This window comes from Melospiza georgiana, chromosome 3, assembly GCF_028018845.1.
Source record: "Melospiza georgiana isolate bMelGeo1 chromosome 3, bMelGeo1.pri, whole genome shotgun sequence".
Lineage (NCBI taxonomy): Eukaryota > Metazoa > Chordata > Aves > Passeriformes > Passerellidae > Melospiza > Melospiza georgiana.
This window is the reverse complement of record NC_080432.1, coordinates 19,985,090-20,002,019: the sequence shown is the minus strand read 5'-3', so window position 1 is coordinate 20,002,019 and position 16,930 is coordinate 19,985,090. Positions and strand designations below refer to the sequence as shown.

The 16,930-nt window shown below is 37.0% G+C and overlaps 1 protein-coding gene across 2 annotated transcripts in view; it reads right to left on the bottom strand.

Moving 5' to 3' along the window:
• Positions 1-260: 260 nt before the first annotated feature.
• TASP1 (taspase 1) overlaps positions 261-16,930 on the bottom strand; it is a 79,002-nt gene continuing 62,332 nt past the window's right edge. For both annotated transcript variants that reach the window (XM_058021338.1, XM_058021339.1), the window contains exons 12-14: positions 15,436-15,546; positions 11,797-11,870; positions 261-1,745 (exon numbers count right to left, since the gene is read on the bottom strand). In XM_058021338.1, coding sequence (XP_057877321.1) covers positions 1,650-1,745; positions 11,797-11,870; positions 15,436-15,546 — 281 coding nt within the window. In that variant the 3' untranslated portion in view covers positions 261-1,649. The remainder of the gene's footprint in view (positions 1,746-11,796; positions 11,871-15,435; positions 15,547-16,930) is intronic.

Below are 16,930 nucleotides of genomic sequence, written 5' to 3'. Positions count from 1 at the left end.
GTGAAGGGTCCTTCACTTCCTCAGACCATGAAAGCACCACTGAGAATCCAACCTCAAGCATTGTATTTCAGCACAAACTACTTCAGGACAGGCACATTCCATGCTGTTGTTGTGCAATCTGGAAAGCTGCTGATTTATATTTTTTACAGAACTGTATTGAAAGATCTTCAACTATAGGGCTAAACTGAGGTCACAATTAAAAAACTATATAAAGATGACAACTTTTCAATGTATGCTGTAGTGTAATAGTGAAAATTAACTGACGCCATTAAAAAAATTTTATTCTTTTCCATGAAAGATTGGTACTACAATCAATATAACCATTTCATCAGTCAAGTATGTCTGTTATAGGCAGGCACAATATTACAAAACAGGCAAGTACAATGCCTGATTAAGCAAATACAGTCTGAATATCTATTCATCCACTATTTCTGAAAACAGAATTATCAAATATCCACCAGGGAAAAGGATGAACTATTTTAGTTTCTCTTTGGCATACTTATCAGGACAATGAATCAATTACAAAAGTCTTCTATTGCTGCCAGTGCTGTGAAGGAAAAAGGACTGAGTGGAAGGTTTCATGTCAGAACTCACTTTTAGGACTTGGGCAACCTGGCTCACATAGCCAAACTGGTGACAAATGGCAGTTCAGCTGCCAACGCTTCACGAGGCAGACAAGGATTACACTGTTTTACACTGCAGGTTTGTTCAAGGTATCAAAAGAGTTACAGTAAATTTCTGCACAGTACATACATATTACACACAGTTATAAATACCCATGCTGCGGCTGGACACCAGGAAGTTGCTTTACCAACACCAAAGCTCAGTATCAGACCTCCCACCAGCCACTTGATACACATTGCACTTCCCATCCAGTAATATGTTCATTTCTGTACCTCTCTTAAAAATAGATTTAAAGCAGAAGTGAAGAATAATATTGAATCTTTCCATAAACTTTGTTTTCTTATTTACACTGTAATATTCCATTATACATAAAGACTGCGGAACGATACATTATCTTCATATAGCTTTTTGCAACACATACAGCTTGGAGCTATTAACATCTTGGTTTGGGAACACAGATATGACCTATAAGACTATTTAAAAAAAATTGAGCCTTAATTTTGCTCTAGTTTGTTTCACTGAAACCATTCTTTGAACAAAAAAAGAATCCTCCTTACTGGAGAGGAAAAAAACAACTCATGTTTAAATCACCTCTGGATTTCCTTAAACCACTAAGAAACTTAAAAACCATAAAAATTTTTTGCATAATTATAAAGCCACTTCAAAGGCCTGTTACTTTTAAATTTAGAATATGAATGACAATTGTGACCGTATCTTTAAATTATTTTTTCTTAACTTTTGGTTATCTTTGAACACAGAAAAATGAAAATGCAATCATTAATTATACATGATCTTTGCACAACTGGGGAGTGTTCCTATTTTATTTGTGGGACAAAATGAACATGCACACAACCCCCATTCACAGAGTGAGAACATAAACTACAGCAGCACTTGTCTCAAGTTGTGATGCACATGGTTGCAATACAGAGTATAAAACCAAAGCAGAATTTCCAACATCTGTTAAAACACAAAAAACCCCTTATTGTACAAAGAGTCATTCACATTCTCTGCAATGAAGTGAAGAATCAGCTGCTTTCTGGACTCTCCAGCCTGCAAACCCCTCCTTCTATTGCCACGGACTGTCCTGCCACAGCTCCAGGAGGAAGTCTTGAAATGTGAGTCTGTGGAGAAGTCAAGAGAATATTATGGACTGAGAAAAGGCAAAATTATGCAGGACAGTGTAAGCTTGTAAGTACTGAACAATTAAGCTGTTCCCTCACTGAAGTCTGAGGACAAACTACAAAGCAACTTGAAAAGCAACTGAGATTCTGTTTCTATTTTGTTTGCATTAATGTTTAACACATGAAGAGAAGGACCAGGACAGATGCATAGAAAAGGCAAATTGGATGAATCAATGTACTGAAAGTAGAAAGAAATATCCAGAGTGAAGAGAAAAGAAAATACTTATGGCATTTCATGGTTTATAGATCTATTTCTTAGGGTGATTCAGAAGTCTTTACTACCACATACAGAAATACACCTTTGAGAAACCTCAGACAGAATTAAATACTTGACAAACTAACACTTCAGAGGATAAGGCAACTGCAGTGATCAGGATGCAAATAAGCAATTTTGCTGGATAAAATACCTACACATCCACCTAAAAACTCCAATGACTTCCTGTTGACACCTACCAAAAAAAAAAATCAACCCAAACCGAAATTGTGTTTCTGCCAATAGGCATCTTTTTCACAGAAAATTTGAAAAGCCTTTGAGAAGGCACTGGAACATTTCAGCCAGGAAGTGGGTACATTTGTCTGTGTATACAAGACTCCAGCTTATAACTGAATTGTAACTCAGTGACCCTAAAAAACTGCTAATGATCCTTTATATACTGGGGTATGTTTTATTACTGATGGGCAAAAGCACCTGCTTATGAAAAGATATTCTGACTTACTGTTAAGAGTAATGACATTTTATTTCCCTTTGCACATGTTTTTACACTGTGAAAACTGCTCATGTTGTATTGAATTAGGAACTAGAAATTATTCCTACTATGGTAAAAAGCTCACAACATAACATTGCTGGCATTTAGAAACTACAGCTTCCTCTAAGTGCAGCCCAGCACATATTTGTTTGTACTTACATTATCTCATTTAAAAGATTGATCAGTTGCAAAATGTGTAACTTGCAATAAGGCAACAGTGTTTGTTAACACTGTTAAGGGGCTGTCACAAAAGTCCAAATGTAAAAGTTCAGTAAGAAAAATTTGCATCAATTGAGCAGAAAGTGATTTGAGACTCTAAACTCCGCTCATTACATTGAAGAAACATTTTGTGTCTTGAGCAGCTTCTAAAAATTCCTTTATTGATAAGGGGGGGGCATCCTGCTGCCTGCACTTAGGTGGCCTTATTTTCAGTTAAATCACAGAATAAGATTAAATTCACAACATTTCAATGTTTTCATTTTATTGCTAAAACTTGATCTCTGGCTTTCCTGCTTGATATATGAACATATTCTGTGCTTGATATATGAACATGTTCCTGCTTTCAGAACAATTTCAGTTACAATTGTGATTTACCACTCCAAGAAGAAAATAATCTGTTCAAATCTGTTAGTTTCCCTCTACAATTTTTCTGTAGATGTCATTTCATAAATAAAAAAATATTAAAGTAACAAAATCAAGTGGAAAAAAGGTATTTTTTATTCTATGACTGACAGATCAATGATATTTTCCTGGGTCTGTAAAAATTTCTAAATGAAAAGGATGACAGTATAAAAGCAGCATTGTTTGATGGGCTTGGTAGCAAATTTGCTTCCTCATGGGAAGAATGCCACTTGTTGTTCAGTGAGGTACTACAATCAGAGCAAACCAGTAAAGTAATCCTAATGAGTTTTTGAGCAAGGGAAGGAAAATGTACAAGAGGGGATAAGCAGGTGGTCACTATCTATTAATACATTAGCAAGTATCCATACTTAAATAGCCACCCAAACCACATTTCCTATAGAAAACCTCATTTCCTATGTCAGGAGGAACACATTCCCCATACACAAGACCCCAAACCACTGTACACCATCATCTGAAGATTTCCATTTGCAGAAAGACTGAAACCACTTATAACAAAGCATTTCTTAAAGCCTTTACTTGCATCCTGTTTATTTGCATACTTTCTATGATGGAGTAAATACAGATCTGGTTCACACTGACTACTTGTTATTACTTTCACCAATGGCTGCCTTGTGTAGAACAAAACTGAGACAGATCTAAGATGATAATGTTTAAGATGTTACTTAATAAATAATTTGAAAGGGTAACATTGCCACGTCAAGACAACTGTAGAAAACTCCCAAATGAATTCTTACATTTATATCTCCCTTGTTCTTAACCATAAGAACAAACTCCAGTAAATAAAAAGAAACATCAAAGAACACAGAATATTTTTAAATTAACCACAGTACTTATTTGTAAATTCGTTACATTTTTATATCCCAACATCATATTTTACATTAAGTCCAGATTGTATAGTCAATTAGGTTGAGAGTCTAGAAACTTAAAAATAAAAAAGCAAACAAAAAAGAAGAACACTGGAAAGGTTTTAATTGAACTCAATTAGTCTGTGAGCTTTACAAGTTGAATGAACCCACACCTGGAAGAAATTGTGCCTGGGACCACAAAAAAAAAAGGAAAAGAAATATTTTTCCTGAATTAATCCTCCACTTAACTCCACAGAAGACTCTATTTGAGGAAAGTGCATGTCAAAGAATGGTAGATTAGGAATGATGAGTTATCCACATGTTCAGCTTCATATATAGGGATTTTACAGTCCCAAGAATATTCTGATTTGCTTTGCCTTCCCAGAGAAAAGCAAGGTTGGTGAGGGTCCAGCAGGAGATGAGGTACCAACATCTGGGACACCAGTCAGTCACCACAGATTTTTGCTGCAGCTTTGAGGAGGCACCTCTTGTCCACAGTTCCACAGGAAAAAAGGTAAATGCTGGAAGAAACATTTGATCTTTTGCTTCCTAATCCTCTATAAAGCCCAAAAGAGCCAACCAACCTTCTGATGCTGATTCTCTGTGTTCTTGCTACCCAAACACTCAGTGTTTCCCTCTTTCCCTCCTAACCAAATCAACTTCATGAAACTACTGACCCCAACCGCAGTGCTGCAGACACTGGAATGTTACTCTCTCCCAGTGCTTTCTGATGCACACTGCAAAGTTCCCTACCTAAAAAACTAATAGCTCTTTCTGGAATTCATGGAATACAACACCACAGGAACAATATATCGTTTCATCTTTTTGACTTCTATTACTTCACGTCTCGTAGACAAGGATTCTGAAACAACCTTGAGACCAAGGAATATGAAAAATATTTTCTTTTAAAGAATTAGTCTCCTCCATCTATTCACATAAAAGTATCAGTTTGTCACAACCACTTAGAGATTTTTTCTTTCATTAAAAACATAAATACAATATAAAATGAATATATAAAATTTCAGCCAAGAGACAGTGCTGCATGAGAAAGCTGAAATCAAACACTGCCAAGAGGACAGAGTACAACTACCAGATGGCAGCACATTCAGTTCTTAAGCAAATCTAGAGAGTACTTCATGTGTTTAGCACTCTTATTACACATTCAGAATGTGCTTTAGACAGAATAATTTATAAAACAATTTTTTTCCATTCATTACACTATAGAGATGAAATATAATGAAAGACCAAAGGTACAATATCCTTAAGGAAATTGCTTTCTACAGCTTTGCTCCCTGAAAAAAAGAGTACCACCAAACACACATATTCTTTGGAAATTTGGAGCCTTCTAGCTGGGTACACACTTCCACCATGAGAACCATCTGACCACACATTCTGAATTTATTTTCTAAGCAGGTAAGAGCCCATTTTGGCAACAACTCTGCTGCTCTGTCTCCTGGTAATCTCTCCTCCACCATGGTTTGTATGCACACCTGTAGTACAGCAGGGGAAGGTGCCCCACTAAATACTGGCAACTGCTGTTATCAGAAAATCCATGTGAATCTTGCTTGGTGAAATCTTAAAAAAGAAAAAAATGGGGAACAAATAGAAAGAGAGGATCCAGAATATTGTCCTTGCTGGGAAACAACAGAAAGACACAGTGATGGGGTAATTCTGGTCTCACTGCACTGAAAAGAATTATTTTACATACAGGTTGATTAGGAAGTTAAGAGTTTTCCAAGCTCAAATTCATTCTGTGGGTAAGTATATCACTATTAACTATTTATGTATTTAATTAAATCATACCTATATCAAGACAGCCTAAAGACACATACCAACCAATCATCTAATCAGCTCAGCATGCCAGAGTTTTGTAGAGGTATTCTAAAACTCTGTCATGAATCTTCAAATGTGATTTGTATCACTGTGAATTGCAGGGCTAAGGTTATTGCATTTATATCTGCATAGCTGCACACACAGTCCCATCTTCCCTTTTTCCCTCTCTCAGCCAAATCCAGGGAGAGTTCCAGAACTGCTGGCTTTATGCAAGAACCCAACCCAAAAAGTGAATTTCTCTTCTCATATCACAGCCAGTTAACTTCCATGAAGGTCTATGATCCAAACATTTTAACTGGTATCTTAGCACAAATAGGTTTCTATTTGTTTCCAACAAACAGAAAAACCTTTTTATGAGAGAACTGGATGCAAAGAGTAGTTTTCAAATGAAAATTTCTGACTGATTTCCCCAGTCTCCAGACAAGCATGAAGATTAAAGGAATAAGAACAGTGACATATACTTCTCCTGCCTCATGAAGTTAAAAGAGTGTCTCTGTAGTCTGAAATGAATGACTGAATTATTGGACTTCATATTTCTGCTCACTAAACAGGCTTGGTAAATTTTTCCACTAATTTTCAAATTAGAATTAGGATTCTTCCAAGATATGTTTCTTCACCCCATGAGCACTGGAAAGCTGCCCTTCTCCTGACAAAGGGCTTTCACAGACCTTTCACTCACAAAGTCAAATACAGAAGCTCACCCTCAGAAAACCCACAGCAATCACTACAATCAGTGTTTGTCACATGTATCACTTCAAACACAGAGGGAAGGACTTTTGCTACATTTTACAACATCAGTAAAGGCGAGTAAATCTGATGATGACAGCTTACAGCTCCACAGGAAAAGTGAACTGGAGATGGTCTCCCTGTCCACCATGTTTATGTTTGCTCATAGTGACAGTTGAAATTAACTGTCAAGATAAAAATTTCTGTTTGAACATTGCAACCACAACATTTGGTGTGGACAGGAGCTGCTGCAAACACAGCAATATGCAACACTCCCCTCTAATGCTGCACTGTGTCTTGCAAAGCTTTGGGAATTTGGTTCATTTTAGAATGGAAAGAACAGCCTATGTAGCTTTGCATTATTAAAACCTGCCATAACATAAAGCTTAGCAGTTCATGTTATACTAAATGAACAGCTGCCAAAAAGAGATTTAAACTGGCAACTGAATTGGATTATATTCAATATTGCAACTGGGCTTTTTAAATTTGCTGTCTAAGTCATCCAGCTGTTAGAAGAACTAAAATCTATGAGTCTGAACTACTACTCAAAAATATTGCAACATTTACAGTCTGCAATGCTTATAAAGATCATATAGCAGATTTATAAATACTAAGAAACATAGTAAGCTGATAAATGATTTTAAATACTTAAACAAAATAAATTACCAGAAGTGCATTTTGGTGGTATTGAGACTGGATCCTGCACTAGGAAAAAAGGACTTTGACTTCAAATACTATTGACAACAAAGTGAGGAATTACCTATCTTCAAGCAGAAAAATCAGCCACCAGCAACTACTCTCAATCACCACAACAAGACACTGCTCAGATTCAGGAAAAAGTATCTCAGCCACTTACACTTTCTGCATACAGAATGCTGCAGGGCTTGAGTAAACAAATACTCTGCAGACCCTGACTGAGATGAAAGGGTCCCTGTCTGACTTTGCACAGATACACAACATGGAATCAAGGAAAGGCTGCCTACCCATAGCCAGAACCTTCAAGAGATGTCGCTGTATGAGAACTCACATTGCAGGCATACACTGCACTCTCATTTGAGATTGAAGAATTAATTTATTTTCCTTTGAAGCATCCTCCATTGAGTAAGCAGACATGGAACAAGAAGATATGAAGTCTTTGTAACCAAGAAGAGTCAATTAACTTGTGCAACCTAACCATTATCACCCTTCCTTCCCATTCCTCATTTTAATCTAAAATCACATTATGGGTGAATTGAGGAATTATTTCTTCCCACCCCAAATTACATGGGAGAGGGTCTGCAAGCCCTTTGTGCAAACTGACACTCAAATTGCTCTACCAACTGCTACATAAACTGTTAAGACCTAAAGTACTGCACATCATCCATGACAGGATGGACAGAGCTGCAAGAAGCAACACCTTAGAGGAGAGCTACCACCCCAGTGGTGACAACAAAAATGCATCAGCTCTCAGAACATAACCCAGTCAGTTCAGGAGAATAGGAAATGATAACTGAACCCTCCAGAATAATGTTAGAGAAGGGAGAGCCCTGGTAACAGTGTGACCTTTTTAGCTGATGCTATGAACAGTTGTTAGATCTGTTATGGATCTGCAAAAAAACCAAAGCATCTGGAAGGTTGTTCTGAAGACCAACTAGCATCTCAGAAAGAGAAGAAAACTTGGACAGGAAAAAAAAAAAACTGCTTAAATTCATATCAAGTAATCCATGAGTCAACAACACAATCACAAAAAAAAAATCTCCTCAGTTCTTGCAGTTATTTAACCCCCCAGTCCTTCACTCTGGAAGTCAGAACCTTTTGGATGCAGCAGTTACTGCTACAAGAGGAGCTGTGTGAACACAGAGGGAACCCACAAACTAATATTTTCTATCTGCTTCTATGCATTCTCACAGCTGCAGTCAGAAACTTCTGCTGCAGCCCAGAATATTCCAACAGCCTCAGGAATGGATAGAAAGAGTTGAGCATCAGCTACTGTGACAATTCTACCATCACAGAGGTGTCAATACAAGACCTCTGCTTCAAGAGATTTTGGGACGCCCATTCATCTTCCAAAGAACAGGGCTGATGTTGAAACAACCTGTCACAGTATTTTCTCAGGAAGGTTTGGTTCCAGAAACTCCTAAAACAGAGTGTGTCTGCCCCTTAAGCTCATGATAACTGAGGCTCCCAAGCACCAGCCTGGGTTAGTAGGCTGGTGCAGGGTAGTTCAAGAAGTATAGGAAAGAGCCAAAATACTGAGATGAAAAGATCTGTCACATCCAATTTGTGACAAATGCTGGCACCAAGTGATTTTGAAGCTGCTTGTGTTTAGAAGGATGACAAGAAAAAAAGAAAAGCACAGCTGAACCCGCTAAGATCTGCCTTGACTAGCTGTTTGTGGCCTAAGAATCTGAGGGAAGCCACTGGGACACCCACTGTGCAGGTGCTGGAGTTGACACTTCCAGAGTTACGAGCAGTGGAGGAGCTGAAATAGTTCCAGCATCCAGAAAGAGCTGATAGGACACACAAACAGAGGTGATTGTGTCAGCAATGAGGTGTGAACTTAGTTCATCTGGCAAGGCTGTGCAGGATTCTTAAAGCAACATTCACCCAAACACTTTAATCCAACAGGAAATGATGACTTTTCTAGGCAAAAAAAAAAAAAAAAAAAATCTGGACACCTTTCCAGAAAGTATGTTAAAATCAAGCCACTATTACTACACAGCTCTTGCAGGCTCAGCCATTTGGTGCTGGTGAGCCAACATTCAGGCAAGGTGAGAGGCCAGCTGCAGAACCCAGTCCTGACTAAACAGGGAGCAAACAAACCCCTGGTGCCAGGGTACTTGCAAAACAGTGCTTGGAGAGCTCATGCTGTAGAAGCCAGAAGCACCAGCAGGTCACAGGGTACAAACCATTTCAAGTCTCTGATTCCACTTTTCTGTCCCACTCCTCTTTTAAGGAGCTGCTGACAGATAACTGTGCTCTGTCTTGAGCACACCAGTGTCTGCAGGTGAGCTGCACCTACCCTGTTTGCCTTTGTAATAAAGACATCCTGTACCTCCACAGTTTCCACCTGGTGTTCAGAACCACCGTTTGTTAGTTCCTACTATGAACTGTATTAATCTCCCATGCCCAAAGAATCACACTAAGATAGTAAAGCAGGTTCCTTTTCTCTTTAGCATCTACCCCATTATGATTCTAATATTAGTCTAGTAAAAAACTGAACCAGTTCAAAATCAGGCACTGTGACAACCCCTCAGTTTAAGAACAAAACTCAAGTCCTAGACTGATGAAAGAAATAAAACCTGAATGTCTTTACCACCCTAGAAAAACAGGAAAGCAAATATTTCCTTACAAGCTGCTGCCTAATCATTTTGCTATGGTCCTCATAAACAAGTGATAGTTTATACTTTTATGAACTCTTATCCCATTATTCTTTCATGGCAAGCACTCAAAATTAACTGTAGCAAAACAGTCACTCTATTAAAGAACAGAGATTTTTTTTTCACTTGCAATACATTGTGTCCTATTTCAAGCCCAGTTTTCCATCTATAACTTAATCCTAGTTGTAGCAGAACAAAATTCCAGCTTTTATGACAGAAGACTTTTTTTGATCAATAGAAGTCAGCAGCAAAAGCGTTTGTGGTTTTTCTCTGGAAAGCATTTGTGGCCACAGACTCAAAGAAGGAAGAAAGGGAGGGGGATTAACTCTTCAGTGAAGGTCAAAAACATAATTTAAAAGTGATCCAAGAAGAGCAGCTGTGTCTGTCAGCACAATCAGGATTACCAGCTGGAGAATTTACCAGCAGTATGAAAACAATGCACACCAGATGTCAAATGTTGCAACTGTGAGTAGGAAAGCAACTCTGGGCATGGCACTGTCATGCTAATACTCACTGCCAGACAGATTTCATATTTAGCATTTATTTATTAATTAGACACTACCAGGAAGAAACAATAACATTTTGAGCTTCACATTGTAAGTCACAGGCAGGTGTGCACACTGGAAACATTTAACATCCTTTATTCTCAGTTATTCTTTCACTGCAAACACAAGACAACAATTTTAAAGCTAACTAGCAAATACTAGAACATCTGTGCCTGAACTTGCTTTAGTTCCACTCAGTTCAATCTGAGCTTTTAACTTCAGTTTGGACTTTTTTTCAACTAAATCTGAAACAAATATTAAGAAAAGAAGTAAAACCACACTTTCATCCATATATAGCTATCTGGGAAGAACTGTACCTAAGTTATTCAAAAATGAAGCAAATACTTCACTTACAACTCTACCAGCACTTCCTTCATCAGCTGCTTGTTATCTTGTCTTTCTGGGGCATTCTTGCCTTTTTTTTCCTGCCCATTTTATATGCTGAAGATGAACTCATCCATTCCAGTACTTGAAACAGAGTGTTTTACCAGTTTTGCTGGGTAAAATACCTGATGTTGATTTTCTTCTTTATATATGCATATATATATATATATATATATATATATATATATTCTTGTATTACCTTGGTCACACCCCCACCCCCTCTGCATGAATGTCTACAGAAACCATTGCAGTCTCTGCTTGTAGCTTCTCCCATGTTCGTTCCTGTTCTCCAAATACTCTCCTTTTTCTCCCTTGCATGCTCTTTTCCTAAGAATGGATGGTTCATCCACTTGATTAATCCCTACTCCTTGATCATGATATGACAGAATTCTCCAGTTTTCACTGTTAAACTCAAATTTAATGTAATATTTCTCTCATTAAAAATCAATTATAAGGCCCCAAGAAACTAAAAATATGGATGGTAATGTTGTAATTATTTATCACAGAGGGTACTCTAGGAACTTGTTTGAAGTTTGTTTTATATCTTCCTTGATGGTGCAATTGCTTTATCCAAAGGAAGACATGCCCTCAGAAAAATATGGTACCAGCATAACTGAATCAAGATGAATAAAGTTATTTAAGTACAAATACTGTCAGCAGAGGGAATGGACATGTGTTTGTGGCACCATAGCCTGACATGGAACATATGTTAGTATAGGGTTGCTAATTGCTGCAATTAAAAAAAGAAATTAGAAATGCCTAATCAATTGACACATTTAACTGCTTATGCAACCATTACTTCTGTTCTCTTAGAGAAAGAAATTTCTTATATATTTCATTATCATTAATTCAAATTCTCCTTAGCTTCTGCAGTCATCCTACTGTATTACAGCCTGTTCCTCATGGCTTACCTTAGCTTTGCCATCCTGTGCAGACATATATCCAACACACATGCTCTCTGTTGTATGGCTCCACAGAAACTCCACTAGAAAGGAAAATGCAAGAAGTTACAAAAAAGGCATTGGTTTAACATACAAGATGCAATTGAACCAGACTGTGACTTGAGGAACAAATACAGGAAGGATAAAAAACAAAGACCAAAAACTACTTAACAGAGCATTTAAATCTCAAAAGAAACAGCTACCAAACAAAATTTTCCTGAGTATTCATAGTCACACACTGCAGAACTATGAACCACAATGAGAATGTTACTTGGATGACATGGAGCATCCAAGATGAAAAATACATCAACTCCAATTGCAGTTAAAAACTGGACCAGCTTCTAAAGCGGTGGCCTTTTCCACCCATCAGAAAAAGCTGACAGAACTTGTATTTGCCTGCCTCGAACCCAGACAAAAGCATAAAGCCAGGTGACCCAGTATCAGCAGGTAAAGGGGGATTTGTGGCTCAGCTGTTAGCCTGTATCCCAAGCAGGACACAGGCACACATGCAAAAATATTCAAATCTGCAATAGGGGAATTGAAGATATGGATCAGGCAGGAAAGACATCCGGTAAAAGCAAAATTATCCAGCAGACAAAGGAGAGAAGTATGATGGAAACAGAGTAACATGCACAGTAAGAGAGATTTCTAGCAAAATTAGAGGAAGTCCTGGATTCAATAGTACGCTGAATTACACACCCTTTCTTCGTGGAGAGTGTAAGGAGCACTAAAGGTGAGAGAGGAAAGAAAGATGAAGAAGAAACCCCTAGCAAAGCACTCCCAGGTCTGATTACCTGGACTTCCAGCACCAGATAAACAACAGCAGCTCTCTGGTACTGCACTCACAGCTAATTTAGGATATCAGGGTTAGATATCCTAAAGCACTGCCATGATTGCAGGGATAATGATTAAGAAAACTAATCAGTGCTCACAAGTTTTATTAATGCCTGTTAATCCAGTAAGGAGCTGTCCTGAAGTCTGAAAGTGTTCTGATTTATCAGCTGTTTAACAGCCTGTTCCAGTAATCTCTAATTGCCTGATACATATGCAGGTATCTTTATGTACACAAACACACTCCTACTCAGCTGCAACACAAAATTCAGACAAAGAGCACAGCATTCAAATGTTCAGTTCTCTCTTAGTGGAGCTTTATAAATTGCCACACTGTTTTCTTCCTGCTCTCTGTCATGGTCATTTTTCTTTGTATTCATGAAGCCCATAATTTGGAAGGGGAGAAAGAAAAAAACCAGCTGATCAGAATTTAAGGCATTTCACAGAATTTTGTAAAAGGCTTTAATAAAATGCACTGAGGCACAAATTCTTTCTCTGGATTATGGGAGGTGTCTTACATGAATTACACAAGATGCCTTGAACAGACATTTCCACAGATTTCTTTTGAGAGTGATTTTCACATATTGCAAAAAAAGCATCCCTGGATGGGTTTAAAACCTTTACTCATTCCTATTCCTCATTCCTTTAGGATGAAGGTCACAGCCTGCTGAGCACACTTATCCTTTGAACCACATCTCCTTGCATAGCAATTAAACTAGAGCAGGAGATCAAATGTTAGATGATCCCAGCAAGACTTGAAGATTCTGACAGATATGCAGATATCATCATAAAAGAAAAATGAACTTCATGGAGGTGTGTACTCTGCTCCCCCACAACAGATTTGTGACTGATACCACCAAAGGTGAATCAAAAGCTTTCACAGAGTGAAACATATCCAGCACAATCAATGTGTGTTGGAGGTGCCCAACCTCTCCATGGCACCTCAAATGCTCCACTGCCAGTGAAAGCATTTTTTTTAAAGACAAATTTAAAATTTGTATTTAGATTTAATAAATTTAAATTTAATTTAATTTAATTTTTAATTTAATTTCATTTTAATTCCTATCTTTCAATTTTGAGAAGCTGAGAAACAGTTCAGAATAAATACCCTCAAAATATTGTATCTTTGCCTTTGAAAACTACCAAAAGTAGCCTGTACTAGCAGAAACCTTAGTTATTGTTAGCCATTATAGGTAGTGAACTATACTGAAAATTCTAAATTACATATGAAATATCTTCAGATAAGTATATTTTCAACCATTTAATAAGTCACTTCCTTGCCATTTTTTCAATATTAGAAATAAATAAAGATTATTCCTGTAACAAAGACATGAATTCTTTATTCTATACATGAAGTTTTTCAGTATTAACCAATTTATTTTCAGTCCAAACAAACAAAAATACTACATATGTTTAATTGTGTATTATCTCTGCATTCATTATAAGGTAGGAAATTTCCATGGTACAGAAAAAGCACTGTATTACAATTAATCTCTGCTAGTTCAGTGGAAAGAAAACCAAAAATCAATGGACAAATAGTCTTTACTTATGTTGTACAATATGTGGGGATTTTATAAATTAATTTTTGAGGAAAATGTGCCTAATCTTCATGAATAGAACATGTTCTCTTACATGAGTGACAAGCATTACATGAATAGAAAAAAATTCACTTCCAGATCTCAGAAACTGGAGGTTACATTGATCTTGTTTGTTCTTACTTAATCAGACTTATATTTTCATTTTCTTAACTCTTTTTTTTTAAGGATAAAATTTATGTTGCAGGATGCTGTTGCACTAGGTAATGTCACAAATGGGTAAATAATAATAAAGCAGAGTATTACACAAAGGAAAAACACTTTAACTCTGGTAACATTAGATAGGTCAATGTGACCCAATAAATGCACACATAGCTGCACATCTGAGGAGCACCACAGGAAAGGAGATGGCACAAGTGTCATCCTGAAGTAATTCATATGCCCCCAATCCCAAATTCCTTCCCTTAGAGAGACCTTACTGTCTCAGGGCTGTATTTCCACCTTGTTCTGCTCATATCTACAGCCTTCAGTTCCCATCTGTTCCTCCCACACAAACTACAGGACAGTTTTCCATAATACACTTTTTTGCCATAAAGCAGCAAGAGGGATTGCGTTTCCAGGACAGAAAGAGGGATGAAGGGTTGTAAAACCTTTTTGGAACCAGACAGCTACTGGGAGAGGCAAAGTCCAGGTGATTTCAGTATGAGCAGCAGAAAGCTCTGTTTGGTGCAAATGCAAATAGTAACTGTGATTTATTTAAACTGATTTTCCTGGCAATTACCAAGAATAAACAACTTTCCTTACAAATTTTCAGTGCATTCTCCAAATTCACACATTTTCTTATGCAAAAAGGAGGAATAAAGAACTTTTTAGAAAGCATTTTTTAAAATTAAGCTACTGAGAAGCAGCAAACAGCTACATGCATTACTCCCAGCTATAAATGCAATTTTTCCTATGAGGAACACATCCCACCTCACCACAAGCAACTATTGTATCTATGCCATAGGTTTAGAAGGATCCCACACAATCCTCTGAATGGCAATTCTGCTTAGAAATGATGAGTCTGAAAGAATGCTCTTTTCTGGAGTTTTGTTAATATTAGCCTTGTTTGCTCCCTATTTCACTTTATAGATTTTTATTATTTCAATGTCAATTCCATTTTGTTTTCTCTGTGGCTTTCAAACACACACAGAGATTTCACTTCACCCTTCATTTTAAATTAAAATGAGTAACAATTCCTTACCTAGTAAAGTTGGCTTTTCCTGTGAGGATTCAGGCTCTGCTGAACACCTGCAGGAGCGGAGAACGATCACACCTCCGAGCACACCATCTTCATTGGCTAGGAAAGGTGAACCTGGCCAAAATCATGGGGGAGAATTACTTGCAAGAGAAACAATTTCTTGGGCATTTTTTTCTTAATTTGACTTTCTGCCTTTTCCTTTTAATCTTGTCACTAAAATTACAGCTCAAACAGTGCTTTTACAAAAGCATCGGTTCTCTTTTTCCTACTGTTTCAAAAGAATAATTTTCTGGAATGTTAATCTACTAATTCACCAGCAATCAAAAAAATGAAGAGCTAAATGGAACAAAACAAAAACATTAAAAATTATATTTGTGAGTGCAAACCTCAAATGTAATTTGGATGGACCAAGGAAAATATAATAATGAAAAACGGTGTGTCAAGTTGAAAAACAGTTGTGACTCAATATTTAGCTCTTTCTGTTCTATAGATTATATAAAGACAGATCTAAAAAAAAAAAATCAAGCAAATTTAGGTCATTTTTACAGTTTATTCCTTTTTGCCAACTTAAAGCCCTTTGTAGAGGCATCATGGAACTGCTATACTGTCTGCCTTGCTGTCCTTTTTACAGTGGCTCCTGTGTTGTTAATTTACGACATAGGACACAAGAGTCTTCTATCAGAAGCTGGAAAAGCTTTAAAGGTAGCTGAACCAAGTCTAAGTATTTTTTTCTCTGGTTTGCAATTTGAAATAAGATTCCTATTGCTTTAAATGTAGAAACAATGGTATAATTTAAGTACAATTTAAAATGTCTTGAGCCACAAAATTAATCAAGTTCTTGAACTTAGGCCTAGAGACATGCTAGTTACACATCTGCATTATAATGTCTTTTAAAACTGAACATACAATTGCAACAGCCATATAATGTAATTCTTTTCAATTCTTTCTTTTAAATAAATTAGTGTACGGGCACTGTAATTTGTCAGCCACTAGAACTTTAGAGCAGATCTATTCATTAGTCTCCTTTAACTTGCCCACAACTATTTGTATGATTAAAATTACTCCTTTAATGCAAATAACAACAAAACTGCCCAATAAAAAACAACTTTGAGCATTACCATAAGGAAAACTAAAAGCTTCATTGTGTTTTCTCTAAACATTAGAGCAGCCACCTTGAAAAATGATACAAGGTGGCCATTGCAATAGAAGCCCACATTGCAGGAAGATAATAAATGCAATGTGCTTAATAAACAATAATATCTTAGTTAATCTAATGCAAACAGATTATTATCTTTAAAGTGCCACTTGCTTTGTAAAAGAACTATTACTACTTACACCTAGTAATACACCTCCTGTATTACTCACTGACTGTGACCAAGTCCCTGTGAAACAAGAATCCAGCCCATGATAAGGTAGAAGATAAAACAGGAAAATATGTTTGGTTAAAATAGAAACACAAGGCTTGGAAAGTTGTGAAGGGTTTTACCACCCAAGTCAA